Source organism: Mytilus californianus, unplaced genomic scaffold, assembly GCF_021869535.1.
Source record: "Mytilus californianus isolate M0D057914Y unplaced genomic scaffold, xbMytCali1.0.p SCAF_11, whole genome shotgun sequence".
Classification (NCBI taxonomy): Eukaryota; Metazoa; Mollusca; class Bivalvia; order Mytilida; family Mytilidae; genus Mytilus; species Mytilus californianus.
The window spans coordinates 47,882,805-47,894,058 of NW_026262593.1; the positions used below are offsets into that span (position 1 = coordinate 47,882,805).

Consider the following 11,254-nt stretch of genomic DNA (forward strand, 5'->3'; position numbering starts at 1 on the left):
ATCTGAATGTGACTTTAGTGTATAAAAGATAATTGTCACTGTTTTCAATGATGTTAATACTCAAGAATACTTTTAATGGATTTTTGTTATAAGTGCTATTTTCATTGTCTATTATAATATCTGTCACGTTATATACTGTACAATGTCTCATGTTTGTTGCTTATATCATCATAATTGTTAATTGTAAATGCCCCCTGTGGAACAATGATTGGAATAATACAATATTTGATTTGATTTGATTTGATTGATTTGTTGCATATGTTTGCAAGGTGAGTTATGCAGGTTCCTGTGGGTGTCTAGTTCAAATTTCCCTTTTTTAAATTTCTTCAAATATCATTTCATGTACTGACAACACATAACACAGAAACCAAAATGAAAACCAATGATAGCATCACACGAATTATTATGTCTTACAAATTCCAATGCAACTGTAGATGATACAATTAATGTGGATCTAGATGGGAGTTACAGAATAATCATGAGCAAAAAAAAAGAGAATAGAGAAAATTAGGCCAAAGTGATAAAGAATAGAAAATAACGGGAAACAACAATAAATAGAGAAAATGGCATACAAAATTTAAGAAACCCTATCCAGTCCCTCAATTATTTCGCTGATACACCCACCTCGTGTATAACTACCAGTGAAAGTTTATTGCATTAATGAAGGTAAAATTAAATAGATCATGCTGCATATGGTTATCCGTTCTCATTAAAAGATAGAACGAGTTTTAATTAATTGTTAACTCGAACTAGAGCTGTCCGAATAGTGGGACTAATACCCCGTATATACATTTTAGTTGCTGATGGGAAAGTCAGTATTGATATGATAACATTTTGCGATTCTGGGTTTTTAGCTAATCATTTTCATTACCTTTGTGTTAGATTGGCAAATGGTAACTGATAGGTCAATCTAAAGGAAATATACTGACCTAGGAACAAAGTCTGAGGTTTGTAAACTGTAAATTCCGAAATTAAAGGTCAAGGTCAAGGTCAGTATGATGCTTCTGCGTACAATTTTGTCAATCTAAGTGCTACAGTACAAAATTTATGCCCCAAACCACAAATCAAACAATGTTTTTACTATCATAGGGGCCAAAGGTCAAATTCCAGGTCAGAGTGACCTAGTTGATATATGACACATCCCCATCACATGATGTATCAGCATACTAAGTTTGGTCAACCTAAGTTATATAGTAAGCAAGGTATGCGCAGGGCACATGTCAGACGAGGTTTTAGTATCATGGGGGTCAAAAGTCAGAGTAACCTGATTTTGGTATATGACACACCCAAGCCCATGATGCAACTGCATACCAAATTTGCTTAACCTAAGTTATACGCTACAAAAACATGAGCTGGCAACGAACCGCCATGGTTTTACTATTATAGGGGTCAAAGGTCAGAGTGACCTGCTTTTGGTATATGACACACACCAGATTATGATGCAACCACATACCAAGTTTGGTGAACATACGTTTTATGGTACAAACAGACCGAAATGGTGAGTCCTATTTACCCCAACAAACTTTGTTTGCGAGAGTAATAATAATTCAATCCCTCTCAATTTCCGATTTTCTCCAACTCGTTAATGCAGCGATCGTAAAACAGAGGAATATAACGTCTAAATTATTCGGGTTTATAATGAATTGTCAGTTATTGATTGAAAATTATAATTTGGTGTTTATAGAAATCTGTAAATCAATTACGAAAATGCGACTCGATCGATGAGGGGTTGACTAGCTTTTGGGATGTGGGATATAGGGAATTACAAATGTAGGAACGTGGGATTTTGGGCGTAAAAAACAAACTTGGGATGTGGGATATAAAGGGTAAAAAAGTAGAATCTGGGAAAAAGGAGGAGAAAAAATGGGGAAGTTGGAAAAAAATAACAAAAATTCGGAATTTGGGGAATAAGCACCCGGTGTCACCCTCTTTAATCTTATCGAAGCATCGAGTCTTGGAATGCGCAGTAACACGAGCTTATCTATATTTAGACAATAAACTCAAGTGGTATTTTTAAACGTCTTGAATTTTTTTTAAACGTCATGATTTTTTTTTATTAGTTGATATTGACTAGCTGTCAGTAACTGCGAGTACTCTCAGATCTGTACTTATTGTATTTTTTTTTGTCAGGGATGAGGGATGGATATATACCCTGCCACGTCTTGTCTGTGTTTTTGTTTGATGTTATTCTTTGTATCGATCTGATGAGTTAAGCCTTTTTCAACTGATGTTTATAGTTTGTTCTTGTGTTGTGCTTTTGCATCACTGTCCCAGGTTAGAGGAGGGTTGAGCACTCACAAACAAGTTTAACCCCGCCACATTCTTGATGTGCCTGTCCCAAGTCAGGCGCCTGTAGTTCAGTAGTTGTCGTTGGTTCCTGTCTGTCATATTTGTTTTTCGTAAATTGTTTTGTTATAAATAAGGCCGTTAGTTTTCTCAATTGAACTGTTTTTATATTTTTCATGTCGGAGCTTTTATAGCCAACTATACGTTTTATCATTGTTGAAGGCCGTATGGTTGTCTGTAATAATTATTGCTTAAATCCACTTCATTTGAACTTCGGTGGACAGTTGTCTCATTGGATATCATACCAAATCTCCTTATTTCTATTTACACATATCACCTGATATGACTGATATATTATTTTAACAAGAGTAACATGGTAGATATCACTTATTGGATGGAATCTTCTGACCCTTCCGGAACACCTGGGATTACTTTTGTTTTGTTTTTTTTTTTGTGCTTTGTAGAATGTAATTGGTCGTTTTCATTTTTGCGATTGTGCTGTCTGGTTTTCTTTGACTAGTTATTTGTTTGTCCCCTTGGTATCTTCTGTGTTTTTTAACATCGGAATACTCATATTTAATTAATTTACATAATGAAAATATAAATGGGTATATACACATAATTAATGTGGATGGTAGACTGTTATATAGTCCCTGTTGAAATTTATAGACATTGTTTTATAGACTTGGGCTAATTCAGAGCAAAACACAATGTATAGACACCTGCCTATTATTAAATTGACTGAAATGTTGTGGCTTGTGTCGTTGGGCACTGTCTCATTCACGTATAACCTACATCACTTTTATTTCATATGTAACTTACAGTGTACTTTTCTATATGTATTGAAGTAGTCATAACTGTTATTGTATGAGTGCTATGATAGATGTTTAATATTTTACTGTTTCTGGAAGGGTTTTATCCACATAACTCCAACTCGCACCTTACACCAAGATTGAGATTGTCGCTTACGTATTGTACTGTTTCTGGAAGGGTTTTAGCCACATAACTCCGACTCGCACCTTACAACAAGATTGAGACTGTCGCTTACGTTAAATACAAAAAAAGATAACAGGAGTCACCAAAATATAAGACAGTACAACATACCACACAAACGATCAACAACCAAGATTGAGACTGTCGCTTACGTTTAATACAAAAAAAAATTAACAAGAATCACAAAAATATAAGACAGTACAACAGACCACACCAACGATCAACAACCAACTTCTTTGATAAAATTGACATCAAAACAAAGAAAAATATAACGAACAACCCAAGATCCAGATGGCCTGACAAAATGTGCTATCATGGTTGAACTATTTTTATATGTAAACAAACCGTCCTTTTTATCAATCAAGACCATTTTTGTAGTAGTAAAGTACACATCTAAAAACCTGTACAGTCCTGCTACGTACAAGATGACAGTAACTATAACCTTGAATTGAACAAGGAACTAATCGAAAGCATATAACTTTAAAAAGGCAGTATCAAAACATGCTCTCTACAAGAGGCATTCAAATGTACCACAAATTGTTAAATACTGTAGCTTATGAAAATGTAAATATCGGAACAACACTCCTTTCATGAAAGATTAATAAAATTGAGAATGGAAATGGGGAAGTCTTCTTGTACAATATACTATATAGTGGGTACTATGATAATTAAAAAAAACGAAATAAATCCAGTTTGTTTCGCTTTGTGCTACATAATCGGATTTTGTTGTAAAATTTTATTAAAAACCGAATATTATACAAATAAATATTATCAAATAACAATAATACTATGAAATACAACAGCAGCATCACAAAACGTGCATCACACCAGTTCTGTAAAAAATTGAAAAAAATACAGTTATTTTGGTGTCAATTGTTATGCGTTTCTGGGAGGTTTTTACGAGACTGTACAAAGGGAAAAAAATATGTGTGTGTTAGTATAGCGTTCATTTTTAATCTCCCGAAATAAATGGACGTTCTTTACATTATATTTATAATTCTTTTCTATGTAAAATAATAAATGAAGGATGATTATGTTATAAAATTTATCCATCAATTATAGACAAATGTAAACCTTGCTTAATTGAAAATCACAAAAAAGCAATTTGTGTTAAAACACTTAATAGTAAATCTAGAAAAGCGCTTGGGGCACATAGTATTTATTTTGCTATTTTCATATCAAACATCAGATTATCTTACCTCAATAAGCTTCACAACATCTTGCACCCTCCGGATTATTACATTGACCTCCATATTTATAACCTGCTGGACAGCTATCCTGGTCAGGGAAACAATCACAATCATTCATACTTGGGAAGTATCTTGGTGCTGGATAGAATGGAGCAGCTGTTGTTGGTCCACTTCCGAAAACCATATCCCAGAAAGATGGTGTTGCTGGTGGTGGTGGTGGACGTCTTGGTGCTACTGGCCTCATTGGTGGGCGGTATGGAGCTAGAGGTGCAGGTCTTGCTGGTGGAGCTGCAGGTGGTGGTCCGCCGGCTGGTGGTGGAGGACCTGGGGGTGGTGGACCGCCGGCTGGTGGTGGAGGACCGCCGGCTGGTGGAGGAGGACCTCCAGGTGGTGGCGGTGGACCTGCAGGGACAGCGACAGGTGCCACTGGTCTTGGTGGTGGTGGTGGCGGCACTAAAAATAGTAAGCAAATTATAATTAGTCATTTTCATCAACATTTCAAAATTAGCTGATTGACAATTAATCGTTGTGAATGGTAAAAAGTTAATTATCAATTCCGACTAAGAAAATTATATCCAAACAAAAAATAAACAGGGACACCATTTAAAAAGAGGCTTCTGTATTGAAGGCATACAGTTTAAAAGATTGATAGCATGCTGTCAATAACTAGTAGATAACGTAGTTTTGACAACCATGGCTAGTCAACACTTATCGAATACCCATACAATCATGCTATATTTAAATTATTATTTCCTGGATTATCTTTTGTCATCAAACACTGACAATTAATGGCAGAAATTGTGCCTATAGTTCCAAACCTAAAATGGATCACAAAGTCTTCAAAAACAAAGAATTAGTGGCATTGGGTCGTGATATATCTTTAATTCAATTATTAACCAATCAAAACTCTTCCTTATAATAATATATGAGGCCAGACTGTTAAAATAATCAGTGATTATGTACTTAACTAATATATACTAAAAAAATGCAAAAGTTGTGCTTCCGATCAATTCATGCATCTATATGGTTATACAAAGTTGGAATCTATTCGATTAGAATAAAATAAGTGAATAAATGTTTTCATTACTCATTGCGATATGAGTTTTGTGATGGAGAATACAACAGTACTAAATGTTTGTAATATATTCATATTGTTTAAAAATATATTATTTTAATATACATCAGAGAAAATCAAAACAAGCTATTATTTTTTGGAATTTACACATTCTTGCTTTAGTTTGTGTCTTAGAATATTAAGATCTAAAGATGTTAAACGAGTCTATGCAAGACGAGTGTACACTTTTCAGATATTTATTTTTAAAGAAGGAAAAAAATGTATTCATTATTTAAAATAATTTACAGAAAAATGTGACAATAAAAAAAGTTACCTACCATAAAATGCAAGTATAACATTTTAGTTAACATTTTAAAAAGATTTAAATTGTTGACGAAAATCATAAAATAATTTACTTTAAATACTGATTTTAATACATGCAGTTTAAATGCACCACTGAAAGCCAATAACCTAATACAAAATTACAGTGTTTTAGAACATAATATCATTGTGCATGTTGTGCAAGTCATGGATTTCTATTTATTTCATTAGTCAAACGGTTGTATAAAGAAATGAGTATACAAGAAAAAATTATTAAATACGAAAAACATATAGGGCATCTTTTGTTTAACAATAAAAAACGCAAAATGTACAGTGATCATATTTTTTAAATAAATTTACAATGGTGCTTTTGTACCGCTTGTAACTAAACAATAAACAAAAATACTAACCAGCAGCCGAGGCGATGCAAGCCAAAGCAAGAACTAATCCTAAGGAAAATTTCTTCATGATTGTTGATCACCTGTATTACTAGCACTGGTATATGAAGTCTGCCACTAGAATATGATCACTGCCCTCGTGCACTCGTTTTTATACCAGAACACGTGTAATAAAAGTCATTGATAGTCCACAATGTTAAATGAACGCATGGATGCATTAATGTTTGTTCCCATCATAAATTTGACCAATAACGTGGCAAATACGAGAAAATAATTTATCTTGTTATATTTGAAGTTATTTTTTGTATATTTATAGTAACAGATTATTCAGCATTTCTCAAAATAGTTATTTTATTCATTTGAAATATAGAAAACTTACATTTACTTTCTTACTTTGAGTGTTATATTATTATTATTATTATTATTATTGTTATAGCGGTTGTATGAGTAATGTACGAGAAAACACAAAGAAATAAATGACCGAAGAGTCATGGCACTTGCAGTATAAAATACGTACAATGCATTTGCTAGCCAACAAAAAAATGTTTCATGACTAGGACAAAGGAAAATGTTATTGCTAACGAAAAAATACGTTTTAAGACGAAACAAGATAAAGAAGAACAGTTGTCCTGTATCGCTCAAATTATCACATATTCATGTCCAGTGAGCTTCGACATCTGGGTCCAAACTCTAATGTGGCATTTATTTTTAAAAAGCTAACATTATATTAAACATCTATTTCAAGTTGATCTGACGTAAACAACCTTAAACCAAAACTTTAACCTGCTCATTGAACCGGGAAATATAGGTCAAAACACTATTTTTGGCATATTTAGAAAAAAAGATCATATCATATAATGAACATGTGTACTAAGTTTCAAGTTGATGTGACCAAAATGTCACGGTAAACTACATTTAAAATAAACTTTTAACCTAATTGTGTAAATTTCTAAATGCGGCATGGAAGTTAGATTTATACATTATAATTGCAAAACAGTTGCATATCTGATCTTGTTATTACTTTATTATGTTGTTTTCTGTTTACTGTCATTATTGTCATTATATATATATATATATTATGTTATTTTGCTATATCATTATGTTTGCTTCTGCAATAAAATATTCATTAATTCATTCAACCTGATACGGGACGAACGGGCTGATGAACGGATTAACAGATGGATAAACATATACACTACACAATTTTATTTAGGGGCCGGCTGAGGACTACCTCCGGGTGCGGGAATTTCTCGCTGCATTGAAGACCCATTGGTGGCCTTCGGTTGTGTTCTGCTCTTTGGTCGGGTTGTTGTCTGCTCTTTGGTCGGGTTGTTGTCTCTTTGACATATCTCCATTTCCATTCTCAATTTTACACTATAAAACACAAATATGCGTTTTCATTAATATCTATATAAAAATGTATATTGTGTACTAGTATATAATCATTATAATATTGTATATACTTTATAAATATGTTATTAATATTTTTAGGACTCTCAGGAAGATTAGTTTTAACTAATGGGATTATCCCCTTTTAATAAAGATTATTTATTTATTTATTTCCGGATCTGATGAATTTTCTGACGAGTTTTATTTCACGATGCCTAGTAGAACACCAATCAATCAATTGGAGGCAAAAGAAACTCTTATGATAGTCAGAATTGGTAGATCTACATTTCTTTACTATTCAAGGCCCTTGTCTTTATTATTTTAGGCCTTTTTTCTTTATTCCCATTATTCTGTGTGTATAATGATTCTTTATATTCAACACCACATTATTCTGTTTTATTTATATTTGCCTGTAAGAGTATGTTGCTGAGTAGCAGTAATCATTGATATGTACCTGTAAAACCTGCATTGTCACGAGGTTTTGTTCTTGGGCCAAGTCTGTTTTCATTCTACATAAAAGTAGATAGTGCAATGACATATTTGGTTATTAAATCTTAAAGTTACTGAAAAACCCTCAAAATAATTTTGACGAATTAGGAATTTGGAAAACACACGGAAAATGGGTTTTTATCCAGACAAGTGTAATGTCTTGACCATCAACCGAAATATAAACCCAATTACAAACAAGTACACCTAACGAACATATTGACAAAGTTGTTCAGTGGGCATGTTAAGTTTGGGACCCGTACCTTACTGTGGAAACAACAAAAGAGATAAAAGTATGAAAATGCGTGCGCCCTCAACGCCCCCTTTTTTTGTTGGATCCGTTACTGAATCTTAAAATAAAATATAAAATAAAAAATATAATATTGTAAATTTTATATAAAATACACTTTTTCTTATAAATACATGTAATTACCACTAGCCATTTGTAGTAACAAGTGGTACCAATGTCAATGTGTTGAAGGTGGTAGGAGTAGAAGAATACACAATCCAGTTTTGTTACTTTTTCTTGAGATAACTTCCAGTGGTGTTTGTAACTCGCTGTAACATAATTCATTATACGAGCTCCTATAAAACATTAAGCAAATAAGTATATATAAATGTATGTGCACCGATTAACTTTCGCACTCTGAATATATCTAGGCATACCAAAGTTAATTATTTAAAGTAGATCAAAATAAAACAATTATCTAAAATATCAAAATAAAACAAAGAAATATTTCGCTGATGTATTCATATTAGTATCAAAAAGAACATTTTAATTGATTCGGCGTATGTATATTATTGAAGACTGCATTGTTTACCTTCTAATAAATTCAATTTTTTGGGGAGGAGGTGGCTTTTGTTGTTTGGTTTAATTTTAAAACTATTATCAAACACATTATTTTATTCATATTACAGAAACGAAATATCCTAAACATGAACTACAAAGAGCAGAAAATATAAAATATGTAAGGTACTTAAATTAATTAACCATCCTTTGTCAGTTTTCAAATACCTCCATGGAAACAGAATAATTTACACAAAAAGCAAGGTACTGTTTAAGGAGAAAATTAATATGACATTTATTTTAACCGGAATAAATGAAGAAGATATATTATTAATTAAGATGTCCTTTGCTTTTAGCAAAAAAGTAAAAATAGTTTTAGTACATTTGTTTATTTGTATACACAAGATAAAGAAAGAAAAAAATACAGTTATAATTTAATTTCAAATTTTGGACACTGCTATAATAAATGTGCATTTTGGCGAAAACAAACGATGTTATGACACCGAAGCTTTTTTGATATGACATGAAACATTTCTATCAGGGGGGAAAAGGGACATCCTTGGCGTATACCCATTACAATACAAATTAGCAAAGGAATACAAAATGATATTGATTCCCGCAATCATTATGTTATTATTATTATCATCATCAAATTGATAGCCTTATCATATTTTTCCTTGCCATGTATTTTTCAAATACATTGTCCGATAATTTATAATATATTGCCGCCAAAATTTTGCCTTTAGCGGACATCATGATTATTATAAACAAAAGGCTTGGTTAATGTAACAGTGAATTCTGTTTTGTTCTTTTACTGAACATGTTTATTTATTTATTTTTTTTAATATCTATTTTAAATTCATCAGTATTGCACAAGCCGATTTATCCGTATTACGGCTGATGATTTGATCATATCATTAATGAACGGTCTTTACAATAGGCAGTATTTCAAGCTCTTAGACTATATTGCCCCGTGTCTGAAATGTATTTTTACGCTTCTCCGATGTAATATTTATGACATTATAATCTACAACTATCATTAAACACTAATCTTTACTCATGGCTGACAGAAGGTACAACAATTTACAAGATCACAGCGTTCACTAGTAAACAATGGCGTGTAATTCGACAATTAGTTACTTTGCTGTTGTAATTCGTAGTCTATAAACCTTAGTTTTTATAATGTACCTCACAAAATGCTTATAATAGCATAATTTGTCCATCCACATAAATTATCGTTTGACTTATGATGTAAAATAGTTGTGATCTAATAGAACTTTCGGGTTAATAGTTTTACTTCATTTGGTCAATAATGCTAGTATTTATTCCTTATTTGCAAATCAAATATAATAAACTTCAACATTATAGAAAATTATTATTATTTATCGTGAGTGATTATTCATTGAGAGGTATAATTGTATTTTTGCTATACTTGTTCATTATATTGTTTACGTCCCTGAAATAACACTTTATAAATTTAGTGCGTTCTAACCGCTTTTCTGGATTTTCCTTCATCAGGGACGCTTTCTCTGAAATTAATTCTATCAAAACTTTTGATTTTTCAACCCTGTATACCACCATTCCCTATGTGAAATTGAAAAATCGTCTAAAAAACATAATCCACAATGCTTTTCAATATAAAAATGGTGGCATACGCTATATATTTATTACTTTGGGATACCATACGGCATATTTTGTTAATAGTGAACAAAAAGTAAAAACATGCTACACAGAGGAGCAAGTGATCAGCATGCTAGAGTTTCTTATTGACAACATATGTTTTGAATTTGGAGGTAGACTTTTTCAACAAATTGTCGGCATTCCTATGGGAACGTACTGTGTGCCACTCCTTGCCGACCTCTTCTTATTTTCATATGAGTCGGAGTTCTTTCAGACACTTGTCAAGAACAAGAAGATCAAAGAAGCCAGATCATTTATTTTCACATTCAGATATATTATTGATGATGACTGTTCTTTCCATTAACAATCCAAACTTTTCTGATTGGGTTCTATTAATATATCCTCCAAAACTAAACATTAAAGAAACAACAGACACGGCTTCCTCAGCCTCATATTTAGACTTATACCTCGAATTTGACATAAGCGGTCATCTCAGTACCAGAATCGATGACAAACGAGACGATTTTAATTTTGAAATTATCAATTTCCCCCACCTTAGTAGCAAACAAAGAGGGACGAAAGATACCAGATGGACAGTCAAACTCATAGATCGAAAACAAACTGACAACGCCATGGCAAAAAAAAAAGACCAACAGACAAATAATAGTACAGATGACACAACATAGAAAACTAAAGACTAAGCAACACGAACCCCACCAAAAACTGGGGG

General features: G+C 32.5%; 1 protein-coding gene across 1 annotated transcript; it reads right to left on the bottom strand.

Moving 5' to 3' along the window:
* Positions 1 to 3,971: 3,971 nt before the first annotated feature.
* LOC127720985 (basic proline-rich protein-like) lies at positions 3,972 to 6,376 on the bottom strand. Its single transcript, XM_052227703.1, has 3 exons — positions 6,255 to 6,376; positions 4,479 to 4,922; positions 3,972 to 4,112 (listed from the first exon to the last, which is right to left on the bottom strand). Exons 1-2 carry the CDS (start codon positions 6,310 to 6,312, stop codon positions 4,480 to 4,482), a joined length of 501 nt encoding a protein of 166 aa, XP_052083663.1. The 5' UTR covers positions 6,313 to 6,376; the 3' UTR covers positions 3,972 to 4,112; position 4,479.
* Between the last annotated feature and the right edge of the window lie 4,878 nt (positions 6,377 to 11,254).

What these genes read in the sequence shown, in the direction of transcription:
- LOC127720985 (XM_052227703.1), bottom strand. Translation starts at nt 6,312, where the DNA reads ATGAAGAAATTTTCCTTAGGATTAGTTCTTGCTTTGGCTTGCATCGCC. An exon ending in TTGCATCGCCTCGGCTGCTG is followed by an intron (nt 4,923 to 6,254) that starts GTTAGTATTTTT and finishes TACTATTTTTAG; the next exon opens with TGCCGCCACCACCACCACCA.